The 19418-nt window shown below is 44.5% G+C and overlaps 1 protein-coding gene across 1 annotated transcript; it reads right to left on the reverse strand.

Moving 5' to 3' along the window:
- Nucleotide 1: 1 nt before the first annotated feature.
- On the reverse strand, nt 2-18681 carry LOC129855728 (SPRY domain-containing SOCS box protein 3-like). The gene is made up of 7 exons (XM_055923702.1): nt 18605-18681; nt 11196-11322; nt 9798-9987; nt 9340-9527; nt 3438-3540; nt 3166-3291; nt 2-1893 (listed from the first exon to the last, which is right to left on the reverse strand). The coding sequence occupies exons 2-7, from the start codon at nt 11313-11315 to the stop codon at nt 1373-1375; spliced, it is 1248 nt and encodes a 415-aa protein (XP_055779677.1). The 5' UTR covers nt 11316-11322; nt 18605-18681; the 3' UTR covers nt 2-1372.
- Nucleotides 18682-19418: the final 737 nt, after the last annotated feature.

The raw sequence follows: 19418 nt of genomic DNA on the forward strand, positions 1-19418 counted from the left end.
GTTTGTTTTACATTTATTTTTTACTATTCATTTGCGTTCAGCGAGAAAGGTTATACAAATTGGCAAGAAAAGAAAAACATCTTACTGCAGGACACGTCACATGGTGACTATCCCAGAAAAATACATTCAAATCTAGCTACTGTAAGTAAAGCATGAATCAGATAAACTGCAAAATATCAGAAACATGGGGAGCAAAGCCCTATTAGAGAACACAAGAACATGACCACCATGGCGTATTCTAAAAATATTTAGATAATGTTAATTGCACGTAGGAAATTAAATCCTATGCATTGTTCTTCCGAAGGCCAAACCCACCATTGGTGTGTGTGGCCAAATACCTATTTCCATGTCATCTGACCATAACACCTCCTGGATTTAGCTAAATGGCATTGGCACTTGGATTGGAACCGGTGCTATATGGTCAGCTGACACAAAAAAATAGAGGTCTTTGGCCACGCACAATAGCAGTGGGTTTGACTTTCAAAAGAACAATGCATATGCAGAAAATACCTCATCCCTACTGTAAAATATGGTGGTGGATCTTTGTTATGGAGCCATTTTGCATCCACTGGTCCTGGAGTCCTTGTTAAGGTCAACAGCATCATGAACTTGACCAAGTACCAGGACATTTTAGTGAAAGAAAACTGTCTCCCTATGCCAGGAGGCTGAAACTTGGCTGCAAGTGGGTCTTCCAGCAAGACAATAACCCCAAGCACGCATTTTTCAATGGCCATCTCAGTCTCCGGAATTGAACCTCTTTGAAAACCTGTGGTTTGAATTGAAGAGGGCAGTCCATAAGCGCAGACGAAGGATATTAAGGATCTGGAAAGATTCTGCATGGAAAACGGGATCCAATCATTTTGACCGCTATCGTTTAGAGATTTTTTTTTAATACTTGTTAAATAAAATCTCTTTCTCTGAGCAAAAGTATTAGTATAAAATAATATCGTAAAAAATAAATAAATGTTGCATACAATATAGCACAGTATTTGTATCATATTTTAGTGTCTTTTTTGCTCATCTTTATCAAGGGATCTAATCATTCAGTATAGGGAGTGTACATACAGTAGATAACATTAGATTTAGAACTAAGTCATCTGACTCGAGCGGGGTGGTGGATATCCGGGGTGGCTGTCTTCCCCTTCCCTTCAGCCAGGCAAACTGGGGAGAGTTTGGAAGGACAGTCTCGAGGGTGAGAGAGCATTCCACTCAGAAAGTCTTAAAGTGCTTAGAAATCTGAGCTAAGATAAAACTCTTTCACTCTTGTGGACTTTTCCACCAGTAGATGGTAATGGCATTTGTAGAAAGGTTCAGAATAGATAAAGTGACAACTTTATCTAACATTTCTGAGTGGATATTTGAAAAAGTAAAGTCATGTCCTCACTGTCTGAGTTGCTCCCTGGAAGGGTGGGCAGGCAGGGGCACAGGGAGAGGCAGGGCTGGGAACTGGGTGAGAGGAGGCAGGGGCATTGGCATGGTTGGGTACAGGGCTAGGGAAGGAGCAGGCACTTAGGGTGGACACCTGGCTGAGACAGGGGCTCGGGCATGGACTAGGCTCCTCAGGCAAGTCATCAGGCAAGTCCACTGAAAAGTCATCAACGAAGTCTTCGTTCAAGTCCTCCATCAAGTCCTCAGACTGCTCGGGGGCATCGTTGTTGAGTGTGAACACCCAGCCCAGCTGGTTGTGGAGGAGGTGGCGCAGGCCCGGGGGAAGGGGCAGCACGTTCAGGATGTCAGGGCAGTCGGGCCGCTGCTGGCGCAAGCGAGAGCAAGAGAGGTACTGCAGGGAGGTGGGCGTGTAGCAGGCCCGGATCACCTTCATACTGCTCTTGGCTGCAGTGGAGCACACCATAGGGTAGAACTTCTTATTCTGCAGCCTGGTGGTGGCCACACCTGAGGAACAGGAAGAAGGGAAGAGACCGAGACATTAGGCACATGGTCACATGTAAATCTAGAGCAAATGTTACCCTTACAGTTGAGGTAGGATACGTCAGCACTCTGAACAGTCTAAACTGAACAAAACTATACTGTTCATAAAAGGAAATCAGTCAATTGAAATGAATTCATTAGGCCTTAATCTATGGATTTCACATGATTGGGAATAAGTAGGAGCGTGAATCAGAAAACCAGTCAGTATCTGGTGTGACCACAATTTGCCTCATGCAGCATGACATCTCCTTCGCATAGAGTTGATCAGGCTGTTGATTGTGGCCCGTGGAATGTTGTCCCACTCCTCTTCAATGGCTGTGTGCGAAGTTGCTGGATGTTTGCGGGAACTGGAACACGCTATTGTACACGAAGATCCAGAGCATCCCAAACCTGTTCAATGGGTGACATGTCTGGTGAGTATGCAGGCCATGAAACTTGAGGTGATGGTGGTCGGAAGAATGGCTTGACAATGGGCCTCAGGATCTCGTCATGGTATCTCTGTGCATTCAAATTGCCCTCAATAAAATTAGGTTGTGTTCATTGTCCATAGCTTATGCCTGCCTATACCATAACCCCACCGCCACAACGGGGCACTCTGTCCTCACCCTGGTGAGAACGATAAGCACTCAGATGAGCTTCCCTGAGACGGTTTCTGACAGTTTGTGCAGAAATTCTTTGGTTGTGGAAACCCACAGTTTCCTTAGCTGTCTAGGTGGCTGGTCTCAGCCCATCCCGCAGGTAAAGAAACAGAATGTGGAGGTCCTGAGCTGGCGTGTTTACATGTGGTCTGCGGTTGTGAGGCCGGTTGGACGTACTACCAATTTCTATAAAACGAGGAGAGAAATGAACATTCAATTCTCTGGCAACAGCTCTGGTGGAAATTCCTGCAGTCAGCAGTCCAATTGCACGCTCCCTCAACTTGAGACATCTGTGGCAATGTGTCGTGTGACAAAACTGCACATTTTAGAGTGGCCTTTTATTCTCCACAGCACAAGATGCACCTGTGACCCAGTTAGTGATCATGCTGTTTAGTCAGCTTCTTGATATGCCACACCTGTCTGGTGGATGGATTATCTTGGCAAAGGAGAAATGCTCACTAACTGGGATGTAAGGAAATTTGTGCGTATGGAAAATTTCAGGGATCTTTTATTTTAAAATCATGAAACATGGGGCCAACCGTTTATATGTTGTGTTTATATTTTTGTTCACTATAGTTTGAATCAAGGTGTCACTCACCTATACAGCGGCGGTTCTTATAGAAGGTAAGGGTTCCATGCCACGTGTCAAAGTGCAGCCCTATGATGGAGCCTTGGCCAAAACGGGACGAGAAATTCACCTTGTCCCCTTTGTGCTGAAGCATACCTTGAATAGGAAATGAATAATAACCGGAGGCAAATTAGGGAATTACTATGTATAAAGGTGAACCTATCATATCTGTCATATCCATATCCTACCTGTCATATCCATAAGGCATGCCTATTCATAACATTTATGGGTCACTTCCTCACCTGTGTAGGAAAGTCCCCAGCTGTCCTCGTCCATCCCCAGCATACTGCAAAAACTGTGTTGGAACTTGTCCAGGTTGACCTCAGCGGTCCCGATGCCCACCATCTACATAGAAGACAAAACATACAATAATAGGTAACAATGTTAAATACTGGCTGGCTGGTTGGCTGGCCTTGTTTGTCTGCCTGGTTGGCTGGCCTTGTCTGTGTCTGTTTATCAAATGATCTATGCTCAGGGCTCGAATTACACACCTTGTGAAAGAAATGCCATACCTCTTGTTAGCTTAAGATTTTGAAGGGGGAAAATGTATCCTGATTATATACAGGGATCTATAATGACGCATAAGTCTGCAATGCTTTAGGCTAGAATCAAGCTTTCACAAGGAAGATATGCTTCTGATGCACATGGGGATATCTTTGGGTCGTCTCTATAATATTCACAGGCTGAGCTACGTTCTTCTATTGTCGAGGAGTAAAGAAATGAAGAACACTGCTTGGGAAGTAATCTCTGTGACTCTCGCTATCAATTGAGCTAATCACTTTCTGAAAAAATAAGATGTTTAACTAAATTGATACTTGATAGTTCAAATAAATTACAATATCATAACATATTTATTAGGGGAATAACATTTGTGAAAATAGTCAACTTTATTTCCCCCCTATTTAATTCTGTATCATGAAATAGCCTACCTTAAAGATGTTATGAATTTCAGGAAACAAAGTTACAAAGTGGGATTAAAATAGGGAAAGGGGATACCTAGTCAGTTGCACAACTGAATGCATTCAACCGAAATGTGTATTCCGCATTTAACCCAACCGCTCTGAATCAGAGATTTAATTGTCATTTTCTGTCAACGATCTAGATCTAGTCTGCTTTGTCAAAGTGGAAGAAAAATTCTAACAAGAATCACCTTTGGTAGTGATTACAGCTGTGAATATTTATTGGGTAAGTCTAAGAGATTTGCACACCTGGATTGTACAATATTTACACATTTTTAAAAAGAATAATGTTCAAGCTCTGACAAGTTGGTTGTTGATCATTGCTAGACAACCATTTTCAAATCTTGCCATAGATCTTAAAGCCAATTTTAAGTCAAAACTGTAACTAGGTCACTTGGGAACATTCACTGTCATCTTGGTAAGCAACTCCAGTGTATATTTGGCCTCCCAGTGTCTATTGGAAAGCAGACTGAACCAAGTTTTCCTCTAGGATTTTGCCTGTGCTTAGCTCTATTCCATTTATTTTAATTTAAAACAAACTCCCTAGTCCTTGCCGATGACAAGCAGAACCATAACATGATGCAGCCACCACCACGCTTGAATATATGAAGAGTGGTGCTTCTACACCTGCATTGCTTGCTGTTTGGGGTTTTAGGCTGGGTTTCTGTACAGCACTTTGAGATATCAGCTGATGTAAGAAGGGCTATATAAATTGATTTGATTTGATTTGATTTGGTGCTCAGTGATGTGTTGTGTTGGATTTGCCCCAAACATAACGCTTTGTATTCAACACAAAGTTCTGTACAGGCTTCCTTCTTTTTACTCTGTCAATTAGGTTAGTATTGTGGAATATCTACAATGTTGTTGATCCATCCTCAGTTTGCTCCTATCACCGCCATTAAACTCTGCAACTGTTTTAACCCCCTAGAGTCGATGTCCGTGCCCCTGCAGAAATGTAGTTGGCTTAATTTTTAAAAATCCCATCAAAATACGTTAGTTTAAACTGGAGATATGTTTTTTTTTTAATGGGCTGCGTCGCAATCCATCGCATCCGCCGATAACCTGTGATTTTATTTTATTTCCACCCCGGTCATAGGCCTAAGCCTGTAACGGCGTTCCTCTTCCTCTTCATCCGAAGAGGAGGAGCAGGGATTGAACCAAAATGCAGCTTCGTGATATGACATGATATTTATTGAACAAGACAAAAACGAACTATACTTGAATAACTAACAAAAATAACAAACGACGTAGACGAACCTGAACATAAGAACTTACATGACACGAAGAACGCATGAAACAGGAACAGACTACATAAACCGAGCGAACGAACAAACAAACCGAAATAGTCCCGTGTGGCGCAACGTACATAGACACAGACACAGGAGACAACCACCCACAACAAACAATGTGAAAACACCTACCTTAATATGGCTCTCAATCAGAGGAAATGAAAACCACCTGCCTTTAATTGAGAACCATATCAGGTCACCCATTAACCAACACGAAACACATAACATAGACTGCCCACCCAAACTCACGCCCTGACCGTCAAACACATACAAAATAACAGAAAACCGGTCAGGAACGTGACATAACCCCCCCCTCAAGGTGCGTACTCCGAACGCACCACCAAAAGTCTAGGGGAGGGTCTGGGTGGGCGTCTGACCACGGTGGTGGCTCAGGCTCTGGGCGAGGTCCCCACCCCACCATAGTCAATCCCAGCTTACGTCTCCCCCTTAGAATGACCACCCTCATTTTACACCCACTTAATTTAAAGGGTAACCTTAAGATAAGGGGCAGCACCGGGACAAGTGGCAGCACCGGGATAAGGTAGAGATAGCTCAGGACAGAGAGGTAGGTCAGGATAGAGAGGTAGCTCAGGATAGAGGGGCAACTCCGGACTGAAGGGCAGCTCTGGACAGAGAGACAGCTCTGGACTGAGGGGCAGTTCTGGATAAATGGCAGCTCTGGGCTGAGGGGCAGCTCATGACTGGCTGACGGCTCTGGACGCTCATGGCTAGCTGACGGCTCTGGACGCTCATGGCTGGCTGACGGCTCTGGACGCTCATGGCTGGCTGACGGCTGTGGACGCTCATGGCTGGCTGACGGCTCTGGACGCTCATGGCTGGCTGACGGCTCTGGACGCTCATGGCTGGCTGACGGCTCTGGACGCTCATGGCTGGCTGACGGCTTTGGACGCTCATGGCTCGCTGACGGCTCTGGACGCTCATGGCTCGCTGACGGCTCTGGACGCTCATGGCTGGCCGACGGCTCTGGACGCTCATGGCTCACCGGCGGCTCTGGCAGATCCTGTCTGGTTGGCGGCTCTGGCAGATCCTGTCTGGTTGGCGGCTCTGGCAGATCCTGTCTGGTTGGCGGCTCTGGCAGATCCTGTCTGGTTGGCGGCTCTGGCAGATCCTGTCTGGTTGGCGGCTCTGGCAGATCCTGTCTGACGAATGGCTCTAGCGGCTCCTGACTGACGAACGGCTCTGACGGCTCGGGACAGACGGGCGGCTCTAATGGCTCGGGACAGACGGATGGCTCAGACGGCACTGGGCAGACGGATGGCTCAGATGGCGCTGGGGAGACGGATGGCTCAGATGGCGCTGGGGAGACGGATGGCTCAGATGGCGCTGGGGAGACGGATGGCTCAGATGGCGCTGGGGAGACGGATGGCTCAGATGGCGCTGGGGAGACGGATGGCTCAGATGACGCTGGGGAGACTGATGGCTCTGGCCGGATAAGGCGCACTGTAGACCTGGTGCGTGGTGCCGGAACTGGAGGCACCGGGCTAAGGACACGCACCTTCAGGCTAGTGCGGGAAGCAGGGACAGGGCACACTGAATTCTCAAAGCGTACCTTGGGCCTGGTGCGTGGTACCGGAACTGGTGGTACCGGGCTGAGGGCACGCACATCAGGACGAGTACGGGGAGAAGGAACAGTGTGTACAGGGCTCTGGAGACGCACAGGTGGCTTAGTGCGTGGTGCCGGAACTGGAGGCACTGGGCTGGAGACACGCACCATAGGGAGAGTGCGTGGAGGAGGAACAGGGCTCTGGAAACGCACTGGAAGCCTGGTGCGTGGTGTAGGCACTGGTGGTACTGGGCTGGGGCGGGGAGGTGGCGCCGGAAATACCGGACCATGCAGGCGTACTGGCTCCCTTGAGCATTGAGCCTGCCCAACCTTACCTGGTTGAATGCTCCCCGTCGCCCTACCAGTGCGGGGGGGGTGGAATAACCCGCACCGGGCTATGTAGGCGAACCGGGGACATCATGCGTAAGGCTGGTGCCATGTAAGCCGGCCCAAGGAGACGTACTGGTGGCCAGATATGTAGAGCCGGCTTCATGGCACTTGGCTCAATGCTCAATCTAGCCCTACCAGTGCGGGGAGGTGGAATAACCCGCACCGGGCTATGCACACGTACAGGAGACACCGTGCGCTCTACTGCGTAACACGGTGTCTGCCCGTACTCCCGCTCTCCACGGTTAGCCTGGGAAGTGGGCGCAGGTCTCCTACCTGCCCTTGGCCCACTACCTCTTAGCTCCCCCCCCCAAGACATTTTTGGGGTTTCTTCTCGGGCTTCCTTGCTAGCCGCGTACCTTCATATCTCCGGTCTTGAGCTTGATTCTCCGGCTTCCAGCCACGTCTCCTTGCTGCCTCCTCATATCGCCGCCTCTCTGCTTTCGCTGCCTCCAGCTCAGCTTTGGGACGGCGATATTCTCCCGGCTGTGCCCATGGACCTTTTCCGTCCAATATTTCCTCCCAACTCCAATAATCCTGTGTAGCAGGCCACTGCTCGAATTCACGCTGCTTGGTTCTGGTTCGGTGGGTGGTTCTGTAACGGCATTCCTCTTCCTCTTCATCCGAAGAGGAGGAGCAGGGATTGAACCAAAATGCAGCTTCGTGATATGACATGATATTTATTGAACAAGACAAAAACGAACTATACTTGAATAACTAACAAAAATAAAAAACGACGTAGACGAACCTGAACATAAGAACTTACATGACACGAAGAACGCATGAAACAGGAACAGACTACATAAACCGAACGAACAAACAAACAAACCGAAATAGTCCCGTGTGGCGCAACGTACATAGACACAGACACAGGAGACAACCACCCACAACAAACAATGTGAAAACACCTACCTTAATATGGCTCTCAATCAGAGGAAATGAAAACCACCTGCCTCTAATTGAGAACCATATCAGGTCACCCATTAACCAACACGAAACACATAACATAGACTGCCCACCCAAACTCACGCCCTGACCGTCAAACACATACAAAATAACAGAAAACCGGTCAGGAACGTGACAAAGCCTCCCAGGAATGCTCAGAATTGACCAACTAACAGCTGCTTTTACAAAACAAATCTCCCACGGGGGTCATGCCCCAGGACCCCCCCAGCTTCCTCCTCCCTGGGTACAGCAGTGAGGGCAAGTAACAGTACCATGGGAAAGCCCCACAGACAGCCCTCATTCACTACTGCTAATACACACGGATCACTCTCAAACAATGTTCTGCTTTTACCCCTATTGTAAGGTTTAAAAACAAACATGATAACTTTCTCCATATTGGAAGGCATTGTTTTCATTTTAGTCTACACTAACAATGTTACCCTATATATTTATTAACAATTTTTGTCGGATATGCACTTTCTGCTTCACACTTATTAAATGCCTCTTATTTTAAGATTAACATGTAATGCGCCAAATTTATAAAATACATCGGCCAATACAGAAGGGAAGAGAGAAACTTTCTGGTATCAACATGTATTATAACTGGGCTGGCACTGTCTATCAGTCCACTGTAGATGGAGTACTCTGTCCATAATAAAGTCTCACCTGAGACAAGATAGACAGGGAAACAGAGCCAGTTTCCGACTCAGTCTCGGGGGGTGGTTGAATTTTCGGTTTAGAACTTCATCATTTGGGATATCAATGAAAACGCCATCGGGAGTACAATATCGTGTAGCCTTAAGTTTAGTTAACAAGTCTCTACATGTTCAACATTCCTACAGACTTTCGTTGAATTTCCACGATACTTGTTAACTTTCAACAATTCGACCCCTGTCTATACTGTAGCTACACTATGGGCCTACAGTATCTGTAAACATGTAAGGGTTAAGGTTAACCCACTTAGGGTAATTCCTGACCTGGAGGTTTTTTGCGTACGTACCATGTCTGTGCCATAGACGGGTGACGTCATCTTGATCTCCCAGAAGTGCTGTCCATCTGTCAGCTCCTTGGTGCCACGGATGGCGGCTGTGCCACAGCTGTACTCAGAGTGGAAGCTCACCTTGCGGTTGTCACAGCTCAGGATTGCTGCATTGGACTTAACGCCCTCATCCCACACCCAGTCAAAACCTGCAGAGAGACAATATGATGGTTATCCACACTAATTCATGACCCATCCATTGATAACACCTGCTACATTTTCCAGGTACACTGTTTAAGCTATACTGTGCATGCTCATATACATAATAGCTCCACATCCATTCAAAACGTGGACATACAAATGCATTGCTTGACAGTACAAAGAAAATACAATTATTCATTCACCTATACAGTAAACACAGACCAGACTAAGTGAAAGACAAACACAGATCCATAGTTCCTATCCTTCCCACTACACACCCTGGTCCTCCTCTCCACACAGGCAGTCGTTGAGGGGCTGGAAACCCTGCAGCAGAGCCCCAGGGCTTGTTTCCTCCTGGGCGTCACAGTGACAGTAGGACTCCCCTGTCACAGGCACCGTGTCAGACACAATGTCTGTCACCTCCGGGGTGACGGCCAGGTAATCCACTTCTGAGTCCGAGTCACTGATCTGATTGACGCACATGGGATAGACAGAGATGGTCAAGGATACTGAGTAGGACATTTGAGAATGTGCCTAGTTTTAACTGAGAGAACAGGTAGACTGAACCACACTTGAGAAGACTAATTTGTGAGAATCTGAGGAATTCGCAATCGGATCGCTTTCAGAAAGAAAAAAAAGAATACAAAAAACAAAAACCGACTAGCTTGGCTTAAATTAAGACAAAACCAAAAACTAGCTTAGTAGGTCCTATTTGAGAAACGTCTGGAAATACCGTGCACTGCAACCTTTCCTCAGTCGGTTACCTCAACTTAAGCACCGAGCTCGTTCAGGTTCTTTAAAGCTTCTATAGGTTGACCCTTTCCCTAAAGAGAGGCCCTTGCATTCCCATTGGAGCGTAAGCAGGGTATGCCAACATTTAAAAATAGACCTGTGCCAAAAATACAGACCATCCATGCCTTAGGAGTCCCCATTCAGTAGACACAGCCATTTTGAGACAGTTGAATCCATCATGGAAAACTACTGGCTCTAACAAGGTCATATTTTCGATCATGCCGCGGCCTCGTGTTCTCTCTCAGTCTCAGCATTCTCCCATTGCTCTTTCAACTCTTATCACCCCCTCTCTACCCTAACTCCTCTCTGGGTCTGCCCCAAACACACACACACTTCCACACTCTTACCTTTCATCACTCTACCCTTTCTATTCTTTATTTTTTAGAACCATCTGTAGTCCTCGCGCCACTCCTCCCTCCTTTTACATCTCACCACTGCACTCCTCCTTTCTCCATCCCCCACTCCTCCCTCTGTCTCTTTCTCTCACTCCATCTCTATCACTCCATCTCTCTTACTCCCCCACTCCATCTTTCTCACTACCCCACTCCCTCTCATTCCCCCACACCCTCTCAATTCAATATAAGGGCTTTATTGGCATGGGAAACATATGTTTTACATTGCCAAAGCAAGTGAAATAGATAATAAACAAAAGTGAAATAAACAATAAAAAATGAACAGTAAACATTACACTTGCAATATTTCCAAAAGAATAAAGACATTTCAAATGTCATATTATGTCTATATACAGTGTTGTAATGATGTGCAAATAGTTAAAGTACCAATGGGAAAATAAAAAAACATAAATACAAGGTTTATTTACAATGGTAAATATAACCTACTCTCTCTCCCCCATTTCCATCCATCCCCCTTCTCCCGGTTCTCACCTGTGTGTGTTCGTCGCCCCACTCCTCTCTGTCATTCACCAGTACCACGGTGTCAATGTCTCGTCGGATGTCGCTCCACACGTAGCGCGGAGCTTGGCTGTTCCTGCTTCTCTGTAGCATTGCCGCTCTAAAGAGACAGGAAGGAAAAATCACAAATATATTTCATTTAACATTCATAATATACAATACAAAGGATTGTCATAGAACACTAGTAATATAATTTTATAACCTATATCCCACAATTTCAGCATGGTGAACTTATGTTGGCAGACATGTGCATCCCATTGCCCTACTTGAAACTAGGCTAAATATGTTTCGAAGATCACACTACACACGTTCAACTTGACAAAGCTACTTGAACTTGAATCATTTATATGCCCTGCTGGTGGGAACGATATGATCAGTTAAAATACTCAGTCGCATGTAGTGGTGAAGATGAAATATCAATGGCAGTGATGTAGCATATATTATATTTGGAAACAACATTGATTTTATTGGTTTATTTGGGTCACATGATCCAGATAGGGATGCCATTTGGCATAAGAAATGACACAAGATTGTTTTTCAAATACTGAAAGGGAGACAGCACTGAGCAAGTGTTCATTTCAAATATCTCACTTCAAACATTATACAAACTAGGTCGATTGTATCCTCTTTCACCCCTACGGGCAATACAAGATGCCAACTATTTTTATTTAACTAGGCAAGTCAGTTTAAGAACAAATTCTAATTTACAATGACGGCCTACTCCGGCCAAACCCAGACGACGCTGGACCAATTGTGCGCCGCCCTATGGGACTCCCAATCACGACCAGATGTGATACAGCTTTGAATCGAACCAGGTACTATTGTGACGCCTCTTGCACTGAGATGCAGTGCCTTAGACCGCTGCGCCACTCGGGAGCCCAAAACTAGTCCTTGAGACAGCACTGAAACAAAGGTTTGGGGTCAATGCCATTTCAATTCAGTCGATTCAGGAATTAAACTGAAACTAGAAAGGGTAATTTTTCAAGAAAAATTGTGGGATTTGCTTCAGCTGTCCAAAAGTATTTTTTGTAGAAGTTGTTGGAGTCTAGTGTGGGGGTAAGTAACAGCAGAAGTAGTGACTGCAGTACAGAGGTGGAAAAAGTACCCTATATATATATATATATATATATATATATATATATATATATATATATATATATATATATATATATATACAGTGGGGTGAACAAGTACACACTGCCGATTTTGCAGGTTTTCCTACTTACAAAGCATGTAGAGCACAGGTGTCAAACTCATTCCATGGAGGGCCGAGTGTCTGCGGGTTTTCGCTCCACCCTTGTACTTGATTGATGAATTAACATCACTAATTAGTTAGGAACTCCCCACACCTGGTTGTCTAGGGCTTTATTGAAAGGAAAGACCAAAAACCTGCAGACACAAGGCCCTCCGTGGAATGAGTTTGACACCCCTGATGTAGAGGTTTGTAATTTTTATCATAGGTACACTTCAACTGTGAGAGATGGAATCTAAAACAAAAATCCAGAAAATCACATTGTATGATCTTTAAGTAATTCATTTGCATTTTATTGCATGACATAAGTATTTGATCAACTACCAACCAGTAAGAATTCCGGCTCTCACAGACCTGTTAGTTTTTCTTTAAGAAGCACTCCTGTTCTCCACTCATTACCTGTATTAACTGCACCTGTTTGGACTCGTTACCTGTATGAAAGACACCTGTCCACACACTCAATCAAACAGACTCCAACCTCTCCACAATGGCCAAGACCAGAGAGCTGTGTAAGGACATCAGGGATAAAATTGTAGACCTGCACAAGGCTGGGATGGGCTACAGGACAATAGGCAAGCAGCTTGGTGAGAAGGCAACAACTGTTGGCGCAATTATTAGAAAATGGAAGAAGTTCAAGATGACGGTCAATCACCCTCGGTCTGGGGCTCCATGCACGATCTCACCTCGTGGGGCATCAATGATCATGAGGAAGGTGAGGGATCAGCCCAGAACTACACGGCAGGACCTGGTCAATGACCTGAAGAGAGCTGGGACCACAGTCTCAAAGAAAACCATTAGTAACACACTACGCCGTCATGGATTAAAATCCTGCAGTGCACGCAAGGTCCCCCTGCTCAAGCCAGCGCATGTCCAGGCCCATCTGAAGTTTGTCAATGACCATCTGGATGATCCAGAGGAGGAATGGGAGAAGGTCATGTGGTCTGATGAGACAAAAATAGAGCTTTTTGGTCTAAACTCCACTCGCCGTGTTTGGAGGAAGAAGAAGGATGAGTACAACCCCAAGAACACAATCCCAACCGTGATGCATGGAGGTGGAAACATCATTCTTTGGGGATGCTTTTCTGCAAAGGGAACAGGACGAGGAGGATGGATGGGGCCATGTATCGCGAGATCTTGGCCAACAACCTCCTTCCCTCAGTAAGAGCATTGAAGATGGGTCGTGGCTGGGTCTTCCAGCATGACAACGACCCGAAACACACAGCCAGTGCAACTAAGGAGTGGCTCCGTAAGAAGCATCTCAATGTCCTGGAGTGGCCTAGCCAGTCTCCAGACCTGAACCCAATAGAAAATCTTTGGAGGGAGCTGAAAGTCCGTATTGCCCAGCGACAGCCCCGAAACCTGAAGGATCTGGAGAAGGTCTGTATGGAGGAGTGGGCCAAAATCCCTGCTGCAGTGTGTGCAAACCTGGTCAAGAACTACAGGAAACATCTCTGTAATTGCAAACAAAGGTTTCTGTACCAAATATTAAGTTCTGCTTTTCTGATGTATCAAATACTTATGTCATGCAATAAAATGCAAATGAATTACTTAAAAATCATACAATGTGATTTTCTGGATTTTTGTTTTAGATTCCATCTCTCACAGTTGAAGTGTACCTATGATAAAAATGACAGACCTCTACATGCTTTGTAAGTAGGAAAACCTGCAAAATCGGCAGTGTATCAAATACTTGTTCTCCCCACTGTATATATACACACACCACTTATTTTACTATTCCACTTTAGTAAAATAAACCTACCCTGATAGAAAATGACTCAAGGTGAAAGTCACCCAGTAAAATACTACTTGAGTAAAATTCTAAAATTATTTGGTTTTAAATATACTTATGTATCAAAAGTAAAAGTATAAATAATTTCGAATTCCTTATACTAAGCAAACCAGACAGCACCATCTTTTTTTCTTTTTTTACGGATAGCCAGGGGCACACTACAACACTCCGACATCATTTACCAATGAATCACGTGTGTTTAGTGAGTCCGCCAGATCAGAGGCAGTAGGGATGACCTTCTCTTGATAAGTGCATGAATTGGACCATTTTCCTGTCCTTCTAAGCATTCAAAATGTAATTAATTATTTAGCGTGTCAGGGAAATTGTATGGAGTAAAAAGTACATTATTTTCTTTAGGAATGTAGTGAAGTGAAAGTAGTCCAAACTATAAATAGTAAAGTAAAGTACAGATACCGCAAAGTAGTACTTTAGTTTTTTACTAAAGTACTTTACAGCACTGCTGCAGTAGTGGTGGAAATAGTGACTGTTGCAATAGTGACTGTAGGCCAGTAGTAGAAGTAGGCTAGTATTGACAGTGGTAGTAGTAGGCCTAGTAGTTGTAGCAGTACACTGCAGCAGTAATAATTACTGTTGTAGATAGGTTGGCTAAATGGTAGGCTAATGGTCATTATAAACGCGTGGTTCAAACCCTGAATGCTGATTGGCTGAAAGCCGTGGTATGTCAAACCATACCATACCACGGATATGACCCCAAAAATATTTTAATTACGTTGGTAACCAGTTTATAATAACAATAAGGCACCTCGGGGGTTTGTGGTATATGGCCAATATTGTCACGTCTGCTTCCGCTCTCCCTTTCTGGTGCTCGAGGGCGCCAGGCTGCCCTTCATTACGCACACCTGTCACCATCTGTCACGCCCTGGCCTTAGTATTCTTTGTTTTCTTTATGTTTTTTTAGTTATGTCAGGGTGTGACATGGGGAAGGTATGTGTTTTGTAATGTCTAGGGGTGTTGTATGTGTATGGGGCAGAGTAGAGTAGTGTTGTCTAGTTATGTCTATGGCTGCCTAGATTGGTTCTCAATCAGAGACAGCTGTCATTCATTGTCTCTGATTGGGAGCCATATTTAAGGCAGCCATAGGCAGTAGGCTTTTGTGGGGTGTTGTCTATGTGGAACGTTTGTTGCTTGTCTGTGCACTTACGTTATTTAGCTTCACGGTCGTTTGTTGTTTTGTTAGTTTGTGTATAGTGTTCGTTTCGTGTTTTTTTCTCTCTTCCAAAATAAAGAGATGTATTTTGCACACGCTGCGCCTTGGTCCTCTCTCTCTCACGAAGACGATCGTGACACCGTCATTATGCGCATCAGCAAAAACTGGACTCACCTGGACTCTTTCACTTTGTTGATTGCCTTCCCTTTTTCTGTCTGCTCCTCAGTTTGTTCCATGTGTCAGCATTAATGTCGTTATGTGTTCATGTCCAGACGCAGTCCTGTCCTGTTCCATGTCCGTTGCTAATTAAAATGTTAAATCCCTGTACTTGTTTCTCGTCTACCAGCGTCGATCCTTACAAATATACCATGACTAGGGGCTGTATCCAGGCACTCCACGTTGCGTCGTGCATAAGAACAGGACTTAGCCTTGGTATAATTGCCATATACCACACCTCCTCGTGCCTTATTGCTTAATTATAACTCAGTTTCGTGTCCTGCCTAAGAACAGCCCTTAGCTGTGGTATATTGGCCATATACCACACCCCCCCATCCCTTATTGCTTAATAATAATTCTGCTTTGCATCCTGCCTAAGAACAGCACTTAGCCGTGGTATATTGGCCATATACCACAACCCTTGGGCCTTATTGCTTAAATACACCACGGCTAAGGGCTGTTCTTATGCGCGACACGAAGCAGAGTATACCATAAACCCCCGAGGTGTTTTACTGCTATTATTAACTGGTTACCAACAATAGTAAGAGTTTTTTTGTATCATACTTATATATATTGTTTAATACTGTTTAAGCCATTCAGCATCCATGACCCAAACTACCCAGATTATAATCAGTTTTATGTGCTTCCCCAGTTGAAATCGTAACAGGCGAAACAGAGCTACTGCGCATTTGTTATTGTTATCGTTTTGTTCTTTAAAAAGGAAGAAATGATGGCCTCCGGAGTGGCGCAGCAGTCTAAGGCACTGCATCGCAGTGTTGCAGCGTCACTACAACTTGGGGTTCGATCCAGGCTGTGTCATTACCGGCCGTGACCGGGAGTCCCATAGGGCGGCGCACAATTGGCCCAGCGTCGTCCGGGTTAGGGGAGGGTTTGGCCGGGGGGGGGGGGGGCTTTACTTGTCTCATCGCACTCTAGCGACTCCTTGTGGCGGGCCGGACGCCTGCAAGCTGACAATGATCATCAGTTGAATGGTGTTCCCCCGACACATTGGTGCGGCTGGCTTCCGGATTAAGCGAGTTGGTGTTAAAGAAGTTAAAGAAGCGTGGTTTCGCAGGTCATGTTTCGGAGGACGCATGACTCGACCTTTGCCTCTCCCGAGCCTGTTGGGGAGTTGCAGCGATGAGACAAGATCGTAATCACGAAATTGGGGAGAAAAGGGGGGTAAAAAAATATATAAAAAAGGAGATGAGCATCCAGCAATGTAATAAAAATTGTAGTACATACTCTGCTGTTCTATCGCGTGTGCATAATGTGTAAGGATGTCTGAGGGAATGAAACAGTGTTTGTTGGTTGAAGTAACCTATTTGTTGTTGTAATATTGCATACGGACGTGGTAGTTTCACAGCAACGGATTCCAACTTTAATTCAACAGTGGGAAGTTAGCTTAAAAGTATTTGATGTGGTTACTAAAACAGCTGTATCTCTTGCTTGATAGAAGATATTTGTCTACCTTGTTGGGAAAGTGGTCAAAATTTCAGTTTTATCTAAAAGTTGTGAGAAAAAGTAGTTGATATGGTTACTTAAATAGCTGTATCTCTGGATTGGTATTATATTTTTATAATCTGATTCCAGATTTGAATAGCAGAAAAATAGGTAAAGATGTTATGTGCTCTAAGTTTTTGTTTAACTTTTTGGGGAAGTGGTCAAAATAGCTGCTTTGTGCAAAAGTCCGTTTTTACAGAGAAGTCAACGTTGATTTAACGATGGGAAGTTTAAAATGTCTGAAATTGGAATTTATCTGAATTGAAATGGAATTTCAGTTAGCTTCCTGAATTTAAATAGAACTGACCCCTAGCCTGCTTGAAACATATAGGCTCCACAGAAAAACACACAAACTGAACTCTGGAGTTGCTAACCCATATTCTCCCTTGTCTGAGGTTGAAGTATTGTTGCTCCATATGGACTGTTTCCACATGTAAGTTTGACCTTTAAATCCAACATGCCTTCTAGTGTGCCACTTTGGCAGCGAGTCTGCAGTCTGTGAGCCGGTTCACGAGGTCAACAGTGATAATGTTTTTTGACCCACTGACTGCATTGAGTGATGTGATCATAAATGATTGAGCCCCTGGGTGGGGTTGGGGGAAAGGGATGGGGGTTGGGGGTGGAGGCCCACTTATGTCCCGATGATAAGGATTTGATTTGGGGTCAAATAATGTATGCTCAGAGGAGTTGAGCTGACATGGAATCTGCAACTGATGGCACGCCTTGCTTAGGCCTAATGTTTCCACAGAAAACAGGTAGCAGCTGGGTAGACTGCTGTCCAAACAGGTGCACCAGATAATTGCCAATGGTTTAGATAAGGGAGTCTGACGCGCCTCACTTTAACAGTGCTTAGCCTATATACTCTATCACCGTCATCTGAGTAACGCAGGCTGCATCCATGGCTCCACGTCAATCAAAATCTAATATATGTTATCTGGATACAAGTTCAACCCATTTCTTTTCATGCATGAGCACCAATCACATAGTTTGTTCATTTTCTAAATACATTTTTATTCAGAGCCAAGTTTGAATTGCTCTTAGCTTACTTCCTTATGTCCAAGATGCAATGGGTTATTTAGTAAACATTTATATGTAAGTAGTTTCCCCCTGAATTTAAGTAAATATTGGTTTTCCAACCCATAAGTCCCTAATGATTTCCTACATATTCATTACATAGTAATACAGTTAGTTGAACCAAAAGTGTAATTTGTCATTGTACACTGTTAAAGTTGACATTTTTGATTCACATAAAAGCCATAGGCTGGCTATACTTAACTGATATCTAAGGACTGTCAAATATATAACACAATAGCCATTTAAATTTCAGTAATTTAGCAGACGGACTTATCCAGAGCAATTTACAGGAGCAATTATAGTTAAGTGCCTTGTCCAACGTTCTTAACCGCTAGGCTACCTGCCCCCCTACTTTCATTAAACCAGGAAAAGGTTCCTACCTTATAGTTGGCTTCTTATGAACTATCTTGCATGTTAGGTCTTCTATACCAGACTCCTGAGTGTGACAGGTGCAACTTGCTCTATGACCTAGTTCCCTGCATGTCGAACATCAACAATACCCTTACACGCCCACACCTAGCACTGATTGGATAAGTGTGCTAAAAGGGAGGAGTCTATGCTAACTTGCCTATCTAAATAGGGTAGATATAACATTCTGGTAGAGATCGTTTTGTGGCTTTATGTAGGTGTCATTTGTGGCAGTATTAACTTATTGATGCATGTTCTCATTACCCTGGTTAGATAAAGCATGAGAATTCAGAACAGACAGTAAATATTTATTTGACAATATTGTCAAAATTTCATACTATTACAAAAATATATATTTTTAAGTTTACCTTTATGAACATCAGGAAATATGCAAGAGAAATGAATTACCTTTATAGACAAAATGAGAAAGGTGGCGTTCTTGAACGTCAAGGGCCAAAGCATAAGCAACATTTAAACGTTTGTTTTAAAGCAAATGCAACATCTGCAGTCATTAAAATTCACATGAGAGTGGGGGAAAGGGTTCTACGGTAGGTACAGAAATCATAATCGCGAAATTCAATAGAGGCCAAGGCTGCATGACCGCACTTGTAGTATGTGGCCTCAAAGCTTCCTTAACAGCATCAAGTAGTTTCCATGCTATGCGCATACACCCTGTGCACCCAACGGCAAAAACCTGAAACATTTCCTCTGTTACGCTTACACACAGGTGTTCGGATACTTTCTGCATGACAAGTCATTTTTCCAACAATTGTTAACAGACAGATT

The sequence above is a fragment of the Salvelinus fontinalis genome, chromosome 1, assembly GCF_029448725.1.
Source record: "Salvelinus fontinalis isolate EN_2023a chromosome 1, ASM2944872v1, whole genome shotgun sequence".
In the NCBI taxonomy this organism is placed as follows: domain Eukaryota; kingdom Metazoa; phylum Chordata; class Actinopteri; order Salmoniformes; family Salmonidae; genus Salvelinus; species Salvelinus fontinalis.